At 44.4% G+C, this 18,797-nt stretch overlaps 1 protein-coding gene across 2 annotated transcripts in view; it reads right to left on the bottom strand.

The window, feature by feature from the left end:
- HCFC2 (host cell factor C2) overlaps positions 1-18,797 on the bottom strand; it is an 83,259-nt gene that overhangs the window by 47,160 nt on the left and 17,302 nt on the right. The window contains exons 4-12 of one of the 2 annotated variants that reach the window (XM_075344727.1): positions 17,230-17,438; positions 15,387-15,471; positions 14,123-14,223; positions 13,195-13,380; positions 7,555-7,809; positions 6,008-6,084; positions 5,685-5,817; positions 5,205-5,405; positions 894-943 (exon numbers count right to left, since the gene is read on the bottom strand). In XM_075344727.1, the coding sequence (XP_075200842.1) occupies positions 894-943; positions 5,205-5,405; positions 5,685-5,817; positions 6,008-6,084; positions 7,555-7,809; positions 13,195-13,380; positions 14,123-14,223; positions 15,387-15,471; positions 17,230-17,438 (1,297 nt within the window). The remainder of the gene's footprint in view (positions 1-893; positions 944-5,204; positions 5,406-5,684; positions 5,818-6,007; positions 6,085-7,554; positions 7,810-13,194; positions 13,381-14,122; positions 14,224-15,386; positions 15,472-17,229; positions 17,439-18,797) is intronic. The other variant, XM_075344728.1, reaches the window with a different exon arrangement.

Below are 18,797 nucleotides of genomic sequence, written 5' to 3'. Positions count from 1 at the left end.
GAATTAAAAAACAGAATACTCAGGGGAGCAGCAAGAATAAAATAACCAACATCTGCCCACTTTTGACCTGGTGACAGGTCTCTTTTGAAGGTAATCTGTCAACAGGTTTTTGCTACCTCATCTGAGAGCAGCATAATGTAGACACAGAGACCCCGATTCCAGCGATGTGTCACTTACTGAGCTGTTTGCGGTCATTTTGATAAAATTAATGTTTTCTCTGCTGCATATCTAGCAATTATAGAGAGCTCATGCATATGCTGGACTACATGACAGCAAGCCAAGTAGTCCTCTAATGATAAAATCACTGATTAATCAGCAGTAGATTATCAAAATTACACTATGCAGCTCAGTAAGTGACACATCTCTGATAACAGGATCTCTGCCCCTACATTATGCTGCTCTCAGATTAGGTGGCAAAAACCTGCTGACAGATTCCCTGTAAAGGTTATGAGAGTAACCAGTTAAGACAGCAACTTTCGAGACACACAGCAGACGCTGTGTGAGCTGGCTAGCCAGAATTATGGTCAAATAAGCATTGGAACTGCACCTCACCAAATATTCAAGGTGTGAACATGGCCTAAGAGTCACAACACGTGCCTGGTAAATAATGAAGACATGTAGCCCCTTAAATTGGCTGATTGGGTGTGGTGCGTATAGTCATGCCTCTAGTTATCTAATGTTGACGGTTATCACCACAATGACAGGCCATCAATATCAAAGCACCAGAAAACCCCTTTAAATAAATCAGCAGAATTTCTAAGAACACTAGCCTGTTATGCCAGAAATATAGAGGTATGAAAATCAATATACATTCAAAAAGCAGAGATCATGAACTCCACTGATATGTTATTAAATTACAACAACATGATAAAGATACATTCACTGGCACTTACTGAGGTCTTCATTGTTTGGGAAGTGCATTGTTCACCTGAAGAAACTGCAGCTAAAGGAAAAGAAAAAAAAAAGGATGAGGCATACTCTTACGGATGTGAAGCCACAAAACGACAGCAACTGTTCCATATTTTAACATTTATCCATTAAGTACATACACTTTAAATAGTTTTGTTTATGGGGTAAGGTGACACTTCCATTTAGTCAGCACTATATAAACCTGGCACTACTAGTCCAAACATACAAGGGTTTTCCTCTTTTAGAAAATCACAGTCCCCGGGAGCACTATGTTATATAACTAAAAAGAAAATTGCGTTTCCTCACCATCCCGGGTCCAGACCTAGAGTCTCGACTGATGCTTCCGGAGTCTGATGTTGACTGCAACGTAGACAAGGCTGCAAACATGAAGCTGCAAATACCCTAGAGCAGTGATGGCGAACCTATGGCACGCATGCCAGACTGGGCACGCAGAGCCCTTTGTGCTGGCACGTGCGCTGTCCTCACATTCAGCCACTTTGAACTGTCGGTGTGATCGCGCTGGAAGTTCAAAGTTGTGTTTAGAAGAGGAGACATTTATCCCCCCTCTGACAATGCCTCCTCTCCTGGGCCGCAGGCCTGTTGCCTAGGAGACGGAGGAGCGTCAGTAGGCGGCGCCGGCATCTTGTGGCCGCACGGGAACTGAACTGACTGAGGACATAGTGGCGCGCAGCGGTGGAGCGGTGCTTGAAGGTGAGTTTTATTTTTATTTTTAAACGGTGTGCGGCTGTGCCAAGGTGTGGGGGACAGTGCCAGCACGGGGCAAACAAACAGAGCACGGGGCAAACAGGGCAAACAAACAGAGCACGGGGTGCACAGGGCATACAGAGCACGGGGCAAAAATGGCTGCAAGGATGGGGGAAACATGCAAAGATGGAGAGAAACGTGCAAAGATGGGGGAAACATGCAAAGATGGAGAGAAACAGGCAAAGATGGGGGAAACGTGGAGTGAAAAAGAGGATGATCCGGCACAAAATCTCCTTAGGTAAAAACATCATGATAACTTTACTTTTTAATAATAGTCCAAAACGCGTAAAGTTATCATGATCCCCATGTTTACCATCTGAGTGGATACTTGGTCTTCACGATGTTTTTAATGATGCTTCAATAAAGTCTTGGATGTTTTTACCTAAGGAGATTTTGTGCCGGATCATCCTCTTTTTCACTCCGCGTTGCCTGTTACCGGTTGGGATAGACCGAAGGATCCTAGGCACCCGCAAGGCTGAGCAGTCTAGGCAGCAGGTGAGCTGAAGTTTCCATCCTATTTACCTCTCTATTTGAAAGATGGGGGAAACATGGCTGCAAGGATGGGGGGAAACATGGTTGCAAGGATGGGGTACATTTAGCAGGAAGGGGAACATGCCAGGAAGGGGTACATTTACCAGGATGGAGGGAAACATGCCAGGATGGGGGTACATGAACATGCCAGGATGGGGAACATTTACCAGGATGGGGTACATTTACCAGAGTGGAGGACATTTAGCAGGAATGGGGTACATTTACCAGGATGGGGAATATGCCGGGATGGGGTACATTTACCAGGATGGGGCCATGATGGGGACAAATATACCAGAATGTAGGAAATATATATCAGGATGGGGGACATGTTTACCAGGAAGTGGCCAGGAAGGGGGACAGAACTACACAATGAAGGGGAGGGGGCAACTCGTACGTCTTTATGGGATTTCAGGATGTTCAGACTTTGAAATGTAGATGTGGATTACAGGGTGACATCTGATTGCATTCCATGCTAAAATCTCTGTCTAATATGCTGCAATTTTTTCCAGAAAGATCAATCCAACTGCTGTGTCTGGAAAAGGCAGGGGCTCAGCTTTAATGTGTGGTAAGCATGAGCGTGATGCCCCCTGCTGAAGAGAAGACGGCAAAGGTAAGATTAAAATCAATTCTTTATATAATAGGATTGGTTGGCACTTCGGAAAAAAAAATGGGTTTAGGGCTACAGTTTGGGCACTCAGCCTGTGAATAGGGCAGTCATGACTGCCCTAGAGCATGCCCTTATTATCTCCTGCCTGGACTATTACAACCTCCTGCTCTGTGGCCTCCCTTCAGTCTCACACCCCTATAGTCTATTCTAAAGTATTCTGCCCGACTAATCCACCTGTCTCCCTGCTACTCCTCGACTTTTCCTCTCTGCCAATCCCTTCACTGGCTTCACATTACCCAATGACTCCAGTTCAGAACCCTAACCATGACCTACAAAGCCATCCATAACCTGTCTCCTCCTTACATATGTGACCTAGTTTCCCAGTACTTACCCACATGTAACCTTCGATTCTCACAAGATCTCCTTCTCTACTCCACTCGCATCTCCTCTTCCCACAATCGCATCCAAGATTTCTCCCGTGAATCCCCCATACTTTGGAATGCTCTGCCACAACATATCAGACTCTCGCCTACCTTGACAAGCTTCAAAAGGAACCTGAAGACCCACCTCTTCCGACAAGCCTACAACCTGCGCAACCAGCTCTGTCCCCACCTACAGTGCTGGCCAAAGGTATTGGCACCCCTGCAATTCTGTCAAATAATACTCAGTTTCTTCTTGAAAATTATTGCAATCACAAATTCTTTGGTATTATTATCTTCATTTATTTTGCTTGCAATGAAAAAACACAAAAGAGAATAAAACAAAAATCAAATCATTTCACACAAAACTCCAAAAATGGGCCAGACAAAAGTATTGGCACCCTTAGCCTAATACTTGGTTGCACAACCTTTAGCCAAAACAACTGCAAACAGCCGCTTCCGGTAACCATCAATGAGTTTCTTACAATGCTCTGCTGGAATTTTAGACCATTCTTCTTTGGCAAACTGCTCCAGGTCCCTGAGATTTGAAGGGTGCCTTCTCCAAACTGCCATTTTCAGATCTCTCCACAGGTGTTCTATGGGATTCAGGTCTGGACTCATTGCTGGCCACTTTAGTAGTCTCCAGTGCTTTCTATCAAACCATTTTCTAGTGCTTTTTGAAGTGTGTTTTGAGTCATTGTCCTGCTGGAAGACCCAGCTTTCTCACAGTGGGCCCTACATTATGCTGCAAAATTTGTTGGTTGTCTTCAGACTTCATAATGCCATGCACACGATCAAGCAGTCCAGTGCCAGAGGCCGCAAAGCAACCCCCAAAACATCAGGGAACCTCCGCCATGTTTGACTGTAGGGACCGTGTTCTTTCCTTTGAATGCCTTTTTTTTTTTCCTGTAAACTCTATGTTGATGGCTTTTCCCAAAAAGCTCTACTTTTGTCTCATCTGACCAGAGAACATTCTTCCAAAACATTTTAGGCTTTCTCAGGTAAGTTTTGGCAAACTCCAGCCTGGCTTTTTTATGTCTCGGGGTAAGAAGTGGGGTCTTCCTGGGTGTCCTACCATACAGTCCCTTTTCATTCAGACGCCGACGGATAGTACGGGTTGACACTGTTGTACCCTCAGACTGCAGGGCAGCTTGAACATGTTTGGATGTTAGTCGAGGTTCTTTATCCACCATCCGCACAATCTTGCGTTGAAATCTCTCGTCAATTTTTCTTTTCCTTTTCAATTTGGCTTTATGACAATTTTTTTATTTTTTTTCATTGAAGACAAATTAAATGAAGATAATTATACCAAAAAAATTGTGATTGCAATCATTTTCAAGAAGAAACTGAGTATTATCTGACAGAATTGCAGGGGTGCCAATACTTTTGGCCAGCACTGTATTGTACCATCACCCATTCCCTGTAGACGGTGAGCTCTCTCCTCCTGTACCGGCCTGTACCTTGTATTGTTTATGATTAATGTACTTGTCTCTACTATGTGTACCCCTTTTTCACGTGTAAAGCGCCATAAAATAAATGGCTCTATAATGATATTGGCTGCAGCGCTGTCTACATGCAGTCATTGCTGCAGCCAACATCAGACACCAGGAGCAGTGGAGACGTAACGCTAGACCAGGGGAGAGCGAGTAAAGCTCAGTATAATTTTTTTTATTACAAACTGCTCCTGGGCACTGGGATTTTCTTGATCGCAACCTCCATAATTGAGAGCCGCTTACCAAACTAAAAAGGGGAATTAAAAGTTGAGGTGTATACACAACAATTACCAAAGAAATTCGATTGAATACAAAAAAAGAAAATATTAAACCTGCTCTGATACATGATCTAGAAAACACCATCATTCGTATGACTACACATACAATATTAAACTACAGCTCTAGCAGTGCTAACCCTGACAATTGACAGCTAGGACAAACACATGGCTCAAAATACAGTATGTGAAACTTGTATCAAACCTTCGGAGTGTGTAGTGAGTGCACTTAGTGAAGGTTCACCGCTAACAAGAGCCCCATTTGTACGTGATGACTCAGATTTAATGCTCTGCTGGGTTACCATAGATTGTGCACTGGAGACAATGCAGGACGCAGAAACCTCAGGTGTTAATATTCCTATGTCCAAGTCATGCACATCATTCAATTTAGATGATGTATGAAGACCTAGGACACAAAGTAAATGACATCCCATTAAACGTGTCTTTCGCTGCACTCGGACGGTACATTGTAATGCAAAAGCCAAGGCTTCTTAATGAATGGTTTACACTGCAAACCATGATTACACGATAGCACCGCAATCTGACTAGTCACTATCTAAACATACATTTCACTACATTCTGTGTGCAGCCTATGAAGATGAGGATTCTTAGCGCAGCACATTGTAAGTCACTCGTCATGCCCATGCAATGCTGCAGGCCATTCATCTCCAGACAAGCGTCTTACCTATTTTTGATCCTTTTAATTTGCCATTTTTCTCAGAATTTCCACTGAAAATTTGTTTCTCGGTCAGAGATTCCTTCATATCCACGACCTCATGATCTGAAGCACCCTGTTGCACGTAACCCGACGTAGATACCTAGTAAGTGAAAAGGAACCGTAAACTTCAAATAGGAAATTACCAAGTAGTCCAGCAGAAGACGCAGAGTCCTTTTTGCATCTTTCTTAAATAGTCTGGCTCCTTGAGGAGCCATCAGACAAAAAGAGTTAAACTGGATGGGTCAGTTGGGAATAGCACAGATAAAAGGTCACGTAGTATTGACGCTCACCTGATTGCTCAGTCCACTGCTGTTTTGGTGGCATATGTCTACCCTGACCTCGGGGGATGCCGGGCTGTCCGCACCTGCTGTACAAATAGCAGAATATTCCACGGTCACTATATCCGTCTCTAAGCATATTGCATGCGCTATAGTGTATATAGTATAATGCAAGTCATTAGAAGACTCAGAACAACTGTAATGTCAGGGATTTCAGGGGTGTCAGCTTCAAGAGGACTCACCCCAAATACAATCATTAGACAAATCTTGCTGAAGGCAGATCAGTTTATATATGTAGGGATCAAGTCAGTTTTTATTTCCATTTTACAACACACGTTCAGTTATAGGACACACTCATTTTCCTACTATGTATCTGTTTCATCAGCTATCAGGTTTTTGGACAGATGAAGACTACAGCCTGCACATTTTGTTTTCCCGTAAGGAAAACAACATTTATACAGTATTTTTCAGTTTATAAGACGCACCGGATTATAAGATGCACCCCGAATTTAGAGAAAGAAAAAAAAAAGGTGGGAAAAATAAAAAAAAGTCTTATAATCTGGTGGTGTCTTACCGGAGGCGGGGTGGCAGCGGTGGTGGAGCGGGGTCACAGGAGGCAGGGGCAGTGGTGGGGCAGGGCGATGCTGCAGGTGGAGCGGTAGGTGTACCAGATGCTGTCCCAGAAAATGTCGGCGGAGGTGGCTGTGCTGTGGCAGCTGTGGGTGGTGAGGGCTTCAAAGAAATGGCACCCGGAGTCGGCGTGTGTGCAGACTGAGCTATCGGCTCTATGACAAGCCGCAATCTCATCTGCCACACACCATTTTCCTTAAACCCGCTGCTGTGAGATCAAAGGGCCGGAGGCAGCAAGTGCGCAGATGAGATCTTGAGCAGAGAGCACCATTTGCGCATGCGCCGACTCTGGGTGCAATTATGTGAAGCCCTCACCGAACGCAGCCCCAGCATAGCCGCTGCTACCGCAGCCACAGCCCAGTCGCCACCGCAGCCCCAGCTACCCCTTCTCCACCACCCCCTGGTATGCTACATTTGGATTATAAGACTCACCCCTTAGTTTCCTCCCAAATTTTTGGGAGGAAAATTAATTCGAAAAATACTGTATATTTATTCGGACTTCCACGCTTCTTTTTTTCCCCTTTCTCCATTGTAGTGATCCTATTGAGCTTGTTCAACTCCATTCGAAGCAGTGGCTTCCGGCATGACTAGGCCTTTGACGTCTGTAAGCAGTGTCATGACTCACATGCATGGATATCAGAGGCCTACTTGTCCCGGAAGTCGCGACCAAGGGTAGAGAGGATAAACTCAACAAGGTAATCTGAAACAAAAAAGGGGGGGCGCAGAACAGGACGGTGGGGCAGGCAAGTGGTGAGGAGAGCATTATTTTTTTTTTTAACAGTTTGGCTAGCTCTCTAGCAGGTAGCAGAGTTTGTAAGCTGTTTGCTTATGTCACGCTGGCATAATACCCACAAGTCTGCGCAAAGCAACCCACTATATGTATAGTCCCAGCCAGCAATCACTGTTATTTCCATATTTTTCTAACTTACTTTCCTCAAACCGCTGAGGGCACACAAGCCCGCTCTGTGAATGCAGCGGACCAGCACGTGCGGTGGATGTGATGGTAGAACTCAGGGCAGAGATCTCACTCAGGGGGGCAGGTTTCCCAGCACCAGCTGAAGCAGGCGATTCTGGACTCAGTTGGAGAAGATATCCTTCAACAGTCGGTATCTCATGCCATTTCACATGAAAAGAATTTGTGGTGGCCAATACCAGCTGCACCTGTGAAGGCGGAGGAGGCTTCTCTGGAACAGAAGGAAACATATTTATGAACTTCATGATGTAATAACTACTACGGTAGTACTTTAACCCCTTAGTGACGGAGCTAATTTTTACCTTAATGACCAGACCAAATTTTGCACTTCTGACCAGTGTCAATTCATGAGGTTATAACTCTGGAACGCTTCAACGGATCCTGGTGATTTTGAGATTGTTTTTTCGTCACATATTGGACTTCATGGTAGTACCAAATTTAGGACAATATTTTTTGCGTTTATTTATGAAAAAAATTGAATTTTGGCAAAAATTTTGAAAATTTAGCAATTTTCAACTTTTGAATTTTTATACCGTTAAACCAGAGATTTCTGTGACACAAAATAGTTAATAAATAACATTTCCCACATGTCTACTTTATATCAGCACAATTTTGGAAACAAAATTTTTTTTTGTTAGGAAGTTAGAGGGGTTCAAAGTTTATCAGCGATTTCTCATTTTTACATCAAAATTTACAAAACCATTTTTTTAGGGACCACATCACATTTGAAGTGACTTCAATAGGCCTAGATGACAGAAAATACCCAAAAGTGACACCATTCTAAAAACTGCACCCCCCCAAAGTACTCAAAACCACATTCAAGAAGTTTATTAACCCTTCAGGTGCTTCACATGAACAAAAGCAATGTGGAATGAAAAAAAGCAAAAATTAAATTTTACCTAAAAATGTTGCTCTAACCCAAATTTATTCACTTTTAGAAGAAATAACACAACAAAATGGACCTCAAAACTTGTTCCCCACTTTCTTATGAGCGCGCCGATACCCCACATGTGGTCAGAAACCTCTGTTTGGACAAATGGGAGGGCTCGGAATAGAAGGAGCAATATTTGAATTTTGGAAAGCAAATTTGGCTGAAATAGATTGCGGGCACCATGTTGCATTTACAGGTCCGCTAAGGTACCTAAACAGAAGAAACCCCTCACAAGTGATGCCATTTTGGAAACTAGACCCCTCAAGGCTTCTATTTAGGGGTATAGTGAGCATTTTAGATCCACAGGTACTTCACAGATTTTGTTAACGTTACGTTGTCATATTGAAAATTTTAATAATTTTCTCAAAAATGTTGCTTTAGCATCAATTTTCTCACTTTTTCAAGAGGTAATTCCAAAAATTTGACCTCAAGGTTTGTTAACCACTTTTTTATGAGCGCGGTGATACCTCACATGTGGTCTGAAACCTTTGTTTGGACAAATGGGAGGGCTTGGAACGAAAGGAGCAATATTTGAATTTTGGAAAGGAAATTTGGCTGAAAAAGATTGCGGGCACCATGTCGCATTTGGAGGTCCCCTAAGGTACCTAAACAGCAGAAACCCCGCACAAGTGACCCCATTTTGGAAACTAGGCCCCTCAAGGAAATTATCTAGATGTTTGGTGAGTACCCTGAACCCCCAGGTGCTTCACAGAATTTTATAACGTTGAGCCATGAAAATAAAAAAATAAAATTTTACCACAAAATTGTTATTTCAACCAGGTAGCTTTTTTTTTCACAAGGGTAACAGGAAAAAAATCACCATGAAATTTATTGTGCAATTTTTCCTGAGTTTGGCGATACCTTATATGTGGTGGAAATCAACTGTTTGGGCGCATGACAGGGCTCGGAAGGGAAGGAGCGCCATTTGACTGCAAAATTGGCTGGAATCAATAGCGGACGCTATGTTGCATTAGGAGAGCCCCTGAGGCGTCTATACAGTGAAGCTCCCCAACATGTGGCCCCATTTTGGAAACTAGACCCCTGAAGGAATTTATCTAGATGTTTGGCGAGTACCCTGAACCCTCAGGTGCTTCACAGAAGTTTATAATGTTGAGCTGTGAAAATAAAAAAATACATTTTTACCACAAAATTGTTACTTCAACCAGGTAGCTTTTTTTTAACAAGTGTAAAAGGAAAAAATTCAGCATAAAATTTATTGTGCAATTTCTCCTGAGTATGCTGATACTTTATGTGTGATGAAAATCAACTGTTTGGGTGCACAGCAGGGCTCAGAAGGGAAGGAGCGCCATTTGACTGCACAATTGGCTGGAATCATTAGCGGACGCTATGTTGCATTTGGAAAGCCCCTAAGGTGCCTAAACAGTGGAGGTCCCCCACAAGTGACCCCATTCTGGAAACAAGACACCTCAAGGCTTTTATCTAGGTGTATATTGAGCAGTTTGAATCCAAGAGTACTTCACAGAATTTGATAAGCTTAGGTTGCCATATTGAAAATTTTCATTTTTTTCACAAAAATGTTGCTTTAGCATCATATTTCTTACTTTTTCAAGAGGCAACAACAAACCGTGGACCCCACAGGTTGTTATCCAATGTCTTATGAGAACAGGGATACCCCACATGTGGCCAAAAACCTCTGTTTGGATAAATGGGAGGGCTTGGAATGGAAGGAGCACCATTTGAATTCTGGAAAAGTTGAAATAAATTGCGGGCACAATGTCACATTAGCAGGGCCACTTGGGTACCTATACAGCAGAAACCCCACACAAGTGACCCCATTTTGGAAACTGGATTTTATTCAGGAGTATTGTAAGCATTTTGAATCCACAGGTACTTCACAAAAATGTTGCTGTAGCAACAAATTTCTCACTTTTAGGCTATGTGGCCATGATCCAGCGACACGGCGTCTAGTACACAGTGTCAGCCTTCCTGCAGAGATGTGAGTGTTGTCCATGGGAGAACGCAGCTGCCCATGCCCACGATTTGGGTTCAGGCCGCTGTGGAGCTCTATGCTACCTGCAGAGAACACTCTTGTCTCTGCAGCATAAATTGACATGCTGAGGCTCGGGAAGCTGCACCACAGGTCGGTTTATGCTGCGGAGAAAAGAAGCACATTGGGCATAGGATTTCTAAAAATCCTTCCACTGTGCTTCTACTGCACAATGCAGCTTTATGGATGCAGGGAAAACACTCTGCTCCCAAAATGCTGCAAACCCTGATCGTGGGCGCACAGCCTAAAATGCTACAATGGATGAATGGATAGATGTCAAACATATATAACGTCCCACCCCCCTGCATATTCTAAGCTGGCGCCCTTTAGTGCCTTTCATGTGGCACTAAAGGGTGCCTAGCCTTGTATTTAGCCCCCCAAAAAATTAATAATTAAAATAAACGACGTGGGGTCCCCCTATTTTTGATAGCCAGCTAGGGTAAAGCAGACAGCTGTAGCCTGCAAACTACAGCTGACAGCTTCACCTTGGCTGGTGATCAATTTGGAGGGCTCCCCAGGCGTTAATTTAAAAAAACAAAAAAAACAAAAACGTGGGGCCCCCCCCAAATTAGATCACCAGCCAAGGTGAAGCGGACAGCTGGGGTCTGGTATTCTCAGGGTGGGAAGAGCCATGGTTATTGGACTCTTCCCAGCCTAAAAATAGCAGGCCACAGCCGCCCCAGAAGTGGCGCATCCATTAGATGCGCCAATCCTGGCGCTTCGCTCCAACTCATCCCGCGCCCTGGTGTGGTGGCAAACGGGGTAATATACGGGGTTGATACCAGCTGTAATGTCACCTGGCATCAAGCCCTGGGGTTAGTGATGTCACGGCATCTAAACAGATACTCGACATCACTAACCCAGTCAGTAATATAAAAAATTAAACACAAAAAAAAAATTTATTTGAAAAAAAAACTCCCCGAAACATTCCTTTTTCACCAATTTATTGAAAATAAATAAATTTTGGTCGCTGTAATCCATTTTGGAGGTCCCTCGGGGACTCTGGACCTTCTAGAATATGGGGGGCACGTTCAGGAAACGTATCCCCCATTTTCTGGAAGAGCAAGCTCTCCATGAGCAGTGTGGGTGCAGTAATCTGAGAATACTGCACTCACACTGCCCCGGTCCAACCTAGGGCAGAGTGACCCGCAGTAACCTCATTCCAGAATATGAGGGGCACGCTCACAGAACGTTCCCCCCATTTTCTAGAACAGCAGGCTCTCCATGTGAGGAGTGTGGCTGCAGATTACTGCACTCACTCTCCCCCGGTCCACAGCGCAGCAGCGAGGTCAGCGTCACTGCTTGCAAGGATCCAGCTGACAGCCGCTGTCTGCGCATGCGCCGCCAGCTTTCTAGGAGGCGGAGTGGTCGCGGGGACGGAACAGCAGCCAGGTAACGGGGAAGACCGGGGCTGACCGGTGGCTGACCGGGGGACCTGGGGACGACTTTTCTGCCGCATGTGACGTGTCACATGCGGCAGAAAGAGCAGGATGAATGCGGCCGCGCGCTGTGCGCTGCGCGCCGCAATCTTGCATGCTCCGGAGGGGTGAAGGGGGGTGGCTCTGGAGAACCGGAGGGGCTTTGGTGGACCAGAAGGCTCCGGTGGACTGGAGGAGGGGTCAGGGGGAGGACATTTCCCTCCGATCTGAAATGTTTGATCATTTCAGATCGGAGGGAAATGAATGCAGAGCCGGCGGCGGCTGCAGTTTTCTGTGCGCTTCGGCGCCATTTTGACTGCTCCGGAGGGGGGGTAGGGGTGGGGGGGACTCTCCGGTACCGGGGGCTTTGGGGGCACTAGGAATTTATATTTCTTTCTCATCTGACATGTTTGATCATGTCAGATGAAAAAGAAATCAGTTTTACCGGCCATTTATTTTTTTTCATGTGTTCGTCGGTATATAGTGTATACCGGCGATCACATTACCGGGGTCCAAAAAAACACCCCGATTCATAATCTGGGGGGTCTCAGCTACCCTCGGTAGCTGAAACCCCCGAGATTTTCTGTCGCTGGGGGGCGCTACAGGGTTTTTTCGGGCCACCGCTTTAAAGCGGCGGAACAGAATAAGTACCCTGCCGTCTGTGATGCTCAGTCAGTGGCCTGTCTACTCCCCTGCCGTCTGTGATGCTAAGTCAGTGGCCTGTCTACTACCCTGCTGTCTGTGATCCTCAGTCAGTGGCCTGTCTACTCCCCTGCCGTCTGTGATCCTCAGTCAGTGGCCTGTTTTATGTTTTTGCAGACACCTGGAGCGTAAATAAAAAATAAAGAATAAATAACACACGTGAACAGCGCTACTGACTATAAATAATATTGTTCTATCCGTTATTAACAGTGTTCTGGTGCGTAATACATTTTTTACCTACGTAATAGACATATTACTATCTAACATTATTTTCATATGAAATCTTCAAGGCACGTGCAAATTCTCAAATGCCTGACACAGAATTTCAGTTGTTAAAAAAGATCCATGAATGTGCATTAATCTTACAATTTTTCATCCAGCCTACCAGTATTCTCATTCACTGGTCCATACACAAAAATATTAAAACCTTACATTGCATGGTCGGAACGCTACTTTAGCAAAAGAGAATTATTAATATAAACAAATAATGAATACAGTATTATATAGAGATAATAAAAGTATTGGCAATTTAGCTACCTGTGTCTATGTACCAAAGGTCCTTGCAACAAACTTGGCAGTTCCATGCCTTCTTGTAACCATCCCTTCCACTCCAGATATACAATCGTTTCCCAATTGTGACTGCACAGTGCCCGGCTCGAGGCCATGGCCAATCCTTCCTATCTTCTGTAGAGTCGGGCATTAAAGATTTCCATTCCATGGAGTCTAGAAGAGATCAGCAAAAAAGGCAAAACAAGTCATTATGTATATAAACTCTAATAATAAAAATAGCCTTAAGCCCGCTTTACACGCTGCAATCTATCTTACAATGTGTTGGCGGGGTCACGTCGTAAGTGACGCACATCCGGCATTGTAAGTTACATTGTAGTGTGTGACACGTACGTGCGATTGCGAATGAACGGTAAAACGTTCATCGCACGCACGTCGTACCTGTCTCTAGAATTGCACGTCAGATTGTTCATCGTACCCAGGGTAGCACACATCGCAGTGTGTGACACCACGGGAACAATGAACAGATCTTACCTACGTCCTGCAGCTCCCGGCCCACAGTGCGGAAGGAAGAAGGTGGGCGGGATGTTTATGTCCCGCTCAGCTCCGCCCCTCCGCTTCTATTGGCCGGCTGCCACGTGACGTCGATGTGACGCCGAACGTCCCTCCCACTCCAGGAAGTGGACGTTCGCCACCCACATCGAGGTCGTATGGACGGGTAAGTACGTGTGACGGGGGTTAATAGTTTGTGTGGCACATTGAACAAATTGAACGTGCCGCACATACGATGGGGGCATTGCAAATCGCATATGATATCGTATGCGAAATTGCAACATGTAAAGCAGGGTTTACTCTACTAACCAAACTGCATATAAAAGCATACAAAACACGTACAGTATAGATCTGAATTACAAATGGTTACAAAAATCAAATATGGAAGAACGTAATTTATACAGACCCAGATCCAAAACTGAAAAGGAGTTGGTGCATTTCCACTGGCTTTCTTGAGGACTATCATTGTCTAATGTCAATGGGACCCAGCCGCCAAAAACATACATTCTGTAACAAAAAAAATGACAAGATGGCGGCCGGAGGGCAAAACACGTCACTGTCCTGCTGTAAACCGATAGCTTTGAGCGCGGCGCCATTCATTACAGTCATCGCTCACATAATGTCAAGACAAAGAAAAAAGGTAAGGGAAAGAACTGAGCACTGGATCACCCCCCAGATTCTCCGAAGATCCCATATGTGGGACACCATGTGAAAATTTCATCATCACAAGACCCTTCTAAATACCATGTTTCCCCTAAAATAAGACACTGTATTATATTTTTATTTTTGCCCCGAAAAAAAACGCTAGGGCTTATTTTCAGGGGAGGGCTTATTCTCGGGACACATGGTTGGGGGAAAGTTTACCCCCCCAAAAAATGCAGATCACCCTTCCCAGGATCGTCATACGTAATAGACCCCAGGTGTCTGCGTTGCTCACAGGTCCTCTTGTGATCTCCGGCGGGTGCTTCCAGCAGGTATGCTGCACGTTGTCCTCTCCTGCTTCTGGCCAACACTCACACATCAGATAGTGCACAAACACACACACACACACACAATGGCGCGTGCACACATTCCCCACATCCGGTGAGTGATACCACTTGCTTCTAGCCAGCAGGGGTCTCTCTGCTCTCTATGATGCATTCCACTGCACAGCATCCCAAGTCCTTACCGTATACTGGCTAGAAGTAATCGATATCGCCGGATGTGGTGAGTGTGTGTGTGTGTGTGTGTGTGTGTGTGTGTGTGTGCGCGCGCGCAATCTGATGTGTGTGTGTGTGTGTGTGTGTGTGTGTTCGTGTTCCTCCGTAGGTCCTTGATGTGTTGCACTGCTCCCGGTCAGCATATGGAGAGTATGATTGCAGGGTCTTCTTTCTTTTGGGGGGTGTCCACTTTCTATAATAAAGTATACTGTAGTACTCTTTAACTTTTTTATCTGCATGGACACTTCATTATTGAACAGCGACTAGGGCTTATTTCCGGGATAGGGCTTATATTTAAGCCTTGCTGAAAACTCCTGCTAAGGCTTATTTTCGAGGTAGGTCTTATTTTCGGGGAAACACGGTAGAAGACAGAAAGAGGACCTACATGTAACCGTATACTTCGTTTCTATAGCTGCTGAGCACAGCTCGACTGTAGATGATCACTAAGTCAATGCAGAAAGCTGATCTTACCCGTTTCCTATGACATTGGCGGTATGAAGACTTCTGGGTAAAGGAAACGCTCCTTTGGTGTCTGGACTACACCACGTCATGGTTTCTACAAAAAGCATTGAAAAACATCAATGATGGAAAAATGGCAAAATACAAGCCGATAATGTAAAGTACATGCACAAGCTTTCTAATTAGTGTAGTTACAATTGTATCTGGAAAGATGCCGCACTACCAAAAATGGGACAAATGGTGCTGCTGCAAGGCGGCGTAGAAGACATCAGCAGATGAGATGATTAAGTTGGGCAGAAAAGATCAGAAATGGGGTCAATTTGAAAACGGCGTGTAGAATCCAGAAATGGATCCCTAAATGTAAGGCACTTATTTGGCAAGAGTTGGTTAGTCAGGATCCAGTGGGCCATTTTAGTCCATAATTACAGTTGAGTGGATTGCTAATAATCCGGGTCCGGCGGATCAGTGGCGGGCTGACAAGGAAGTCCGGATCTGACTCAATATATCAATGAGGAGCGGAATCCGGAACGAGAGGGAGAAAGAAAGAAAGAAAGAAAGAAAGAGGGAGAAAGAAAGAAAGAAAGAAGAAAGAAAGAAAGAGGGAGAAAGAAAGAGGGAGAAAGAAAGAAAGAGGGTTAAAGAAAGAGGGAGAAAGAAAGAAAGAGGGAGAAAGAAAGAAAGAAAGAAAGAAAGAAAGAAAGAAAGAAAGAAAGAAAGAGGGAGAAAGAAAAAGAGGGAGAAAGAAAGAAAGAATGAATGAAGGAGAAAGAAAGAAAGAAGGAGAAAGAAAGAAAGAAAGAGGGAGGGAGAAAGAAAGAAAGAAAGAGGGAGAAAAAAAGAGGGAGGGAGAAAGAAAGAAAGAAAGAAAGAAAGAAAGAAAGAGGGAGAAAGAAAGAAAGAAAGAAAGAAAGAAAGGAGGGAGAAAGAAAGAAAGAGGGAGAAAGAAAGAGGGAGAAAGAGGGAGAAAGAAAGAAAGAAAGAGGGAGAAAGAAAGAAAGAAAGAAAGAGGGAGAAAGAAAGAAAGAAAGAGGGAGAAAGAAAGAAAGAAAGAGGGAGAAAGAAAGAGGGAGGGAGAAAGAAAGAAAGAAAGAAAGAAAGAGGGAGAAAGAAAGAAAGAAAGAAAGAAAGAAAGAAAGAAAGGAGGGAGAAAGAAAGAAAGAGGGAGAAAGAAAGAGGGAGAAAGAAAGAGGGAGAAAGAAAGAAAGAAAGAAAGAGGGAGAAAGAAAGAAAGAAAGAAAGAAAGAGGGAGAAAGAAAGAAAGAAAGAAAGAGGGAGAAAGAAAGAAAGAGGGAGAAAGAAAGAAAGAGGGAGAAAGAAAGAAAGAAAGAAAGAAAGAAAGAAAGAGGGAGAAAGAAAGAAAGAAACAAAGAAAGAGGGAGAAAGAAAGAAAGAAAAAGAAAGAAAGAAAGAAAGAGGGAGAAAGAAAGAAAGAAAGAGGGAGAAAGAAAGAAAGAAAGAGGGAGAAAGAGGAAGAGAGGGAAAGAGAGAGAGAAAAAAAAAAACCAAAACAACAAAAACCGGAATCCAGATCATGCAGCCGGATTCCCACATCCGGCCCGGGCCCGGACCCGGATCTACGGCTGAAACCGCACGAATCCGGATTTTTCAAGTCCGGGTCCGCTCAACACTATCCATAATCTGAAATTAACAACCAATCAGGGAAAATCTGACATTTCTTGTCTGCCACGCTCTATGTAGGCAGCATAGAATGGGGTGTGGGATGCAGAGGATATATAATTTCATGTAAAAAGCAGTTTAGCTGCTACCAGAAATCACAGAGAAAGCCTGAGCCCCGCTTCTTCTCCTCCTAACAAGGTAACTGACAGCTCTGTCTGAATGAATCTGCAAATCTCACCAATATCTAGTTCCCAAAGGTCACGGAGCCGACATCCAGACATTCCTCCAAATATATATAGCTTTGATTTCCCACGATCTTTCCTGCTATATATTACTGCTGAATGGGACTCCCGTGGGGTAGGAGGGGAACCTTTGGTTTGCGGTATACTCCAGCCCACTACTCCGCTTCCTTGACGTAACTCAAGCTCATAGAAGTCATTTAGGTACCTTATACGTGAAGAAGAAAATGCACAGATTAAATAAAATTATTTATATCAGGCTTACCAAGAAAAAGAAAAGCAATATTGTGTAGGAGCAGAAATAAAGCAAATAGTCCAAATAACATACAGGCCGTATTACTGAAAGGTACTCATTAGGGGATATAGTGGGTAAAAGTGACCCTGTCACCAGGCTTTTCCCTTAGAAGCTGTGACCACCACCAGTGAGCTCTTATATACAGCATTCCAGAATACTGTATATAAGAGCCCGGGCCACTCTGTATTATGTAAAAAACACCTTTATTATACTCCCCTTGTGGGCGGACTGGTCCTATGTGTGTCGCTGCTCTCCGGTCCGGCGCCTCCTTTCTGTGGCGATCGCCAACCTCCTTCTTCTGAGGCCCATGTGCATGACGCAGTCCCAGGTCATCCACACTAGCCGGCACTGAGGTCCTACACAGACGCACTATAATCTGTACTGCTCAGGGCAGATCAGGGTATTGTAGTGCGCGTGCGGTCTGCAGCCTTTCCTCGTGCCTGCGCATTACAGTACTTTGATCTGCCCTCAGCAGGGCAGAGAGAACTGCGTCTGCGCAGGACCTCAATATCGACCTTGGCTGGATAGAAGGAGGATGGAGATCACAGCAGAGAGGAGGCGTCGGATCGGAGATCAGCGACACCCACCAGACCGAAACCGCCTCCTAGGTGAGTATTATAAAAGTGTCTTTTACGTTATACAGAGCGGCCTGGGCTCTTATATACAGTATACTGTATATAAGGGCTCAACGCTGGTGGCCGCAGCTTATAGTCAACAAATCTGGTGACAAGTTCCCTTCAAATCAAAGCTTTTAAAGTAGAATAATTGCAATATTGTTTGCAAAAATGTGTAGCTGTGCAAAATTTTTGGATCATTTGTTGTTATTTTTTTATACCCAACCTGTCAGTTTTATTTACATAGAGAGTGGCAGAAGTTGTAGAAATCTACCCCAGCTCAAGCTGCAATACCTAGGATTCTGGACAGCCTGAAGAAGCACACAATTCATTAAGAAGAGTGCATCTGGTAATCATTTTTGTTTTAACAAGACTGGCGTACGAAATATCAATCTTGACCCCTTGCCCCATAGGTACAGCTAAATGCCAGACTACAAACAGGGAGGCAACAGGACAAAGTCCAAGCATATACACGGAGGGAGAACATTTGGCGGATTTTGTAATTTCGTGATCTGACCACAGACCATGATGTATGGACTGGCCACAGGTCAGCCTTGAAGGCCTATTTGAGACTCGCTAATTTGAGTTGACCGGTTTGAGGATCGTGGTCTGTACTCTGACCATAAAACACGGATGTGTGTACCGGCTTTAGTGTAAA

This window comes from Anomaloglossus baeobatrachus, chromosome 4, assembly GCF_048569485.1.
Source record: "Anomaloglossus baeobatrachus isolate aAnoBae1 chromosome 4, aAnoBae1.hap1, whole genome shotgun sequence".
In the NCBI taxonomy this organism is placed as follows: domain Eukaryota; kingdom Metazoa; phylum Chordata; class Amphibia; order Anura; family Aromobatidae; genus Anomaloglossus; species Anomaloglossus baeobatrachus.
This window is presented reverse-complemented; position numbering and strand designations above follow the sequence as displayed.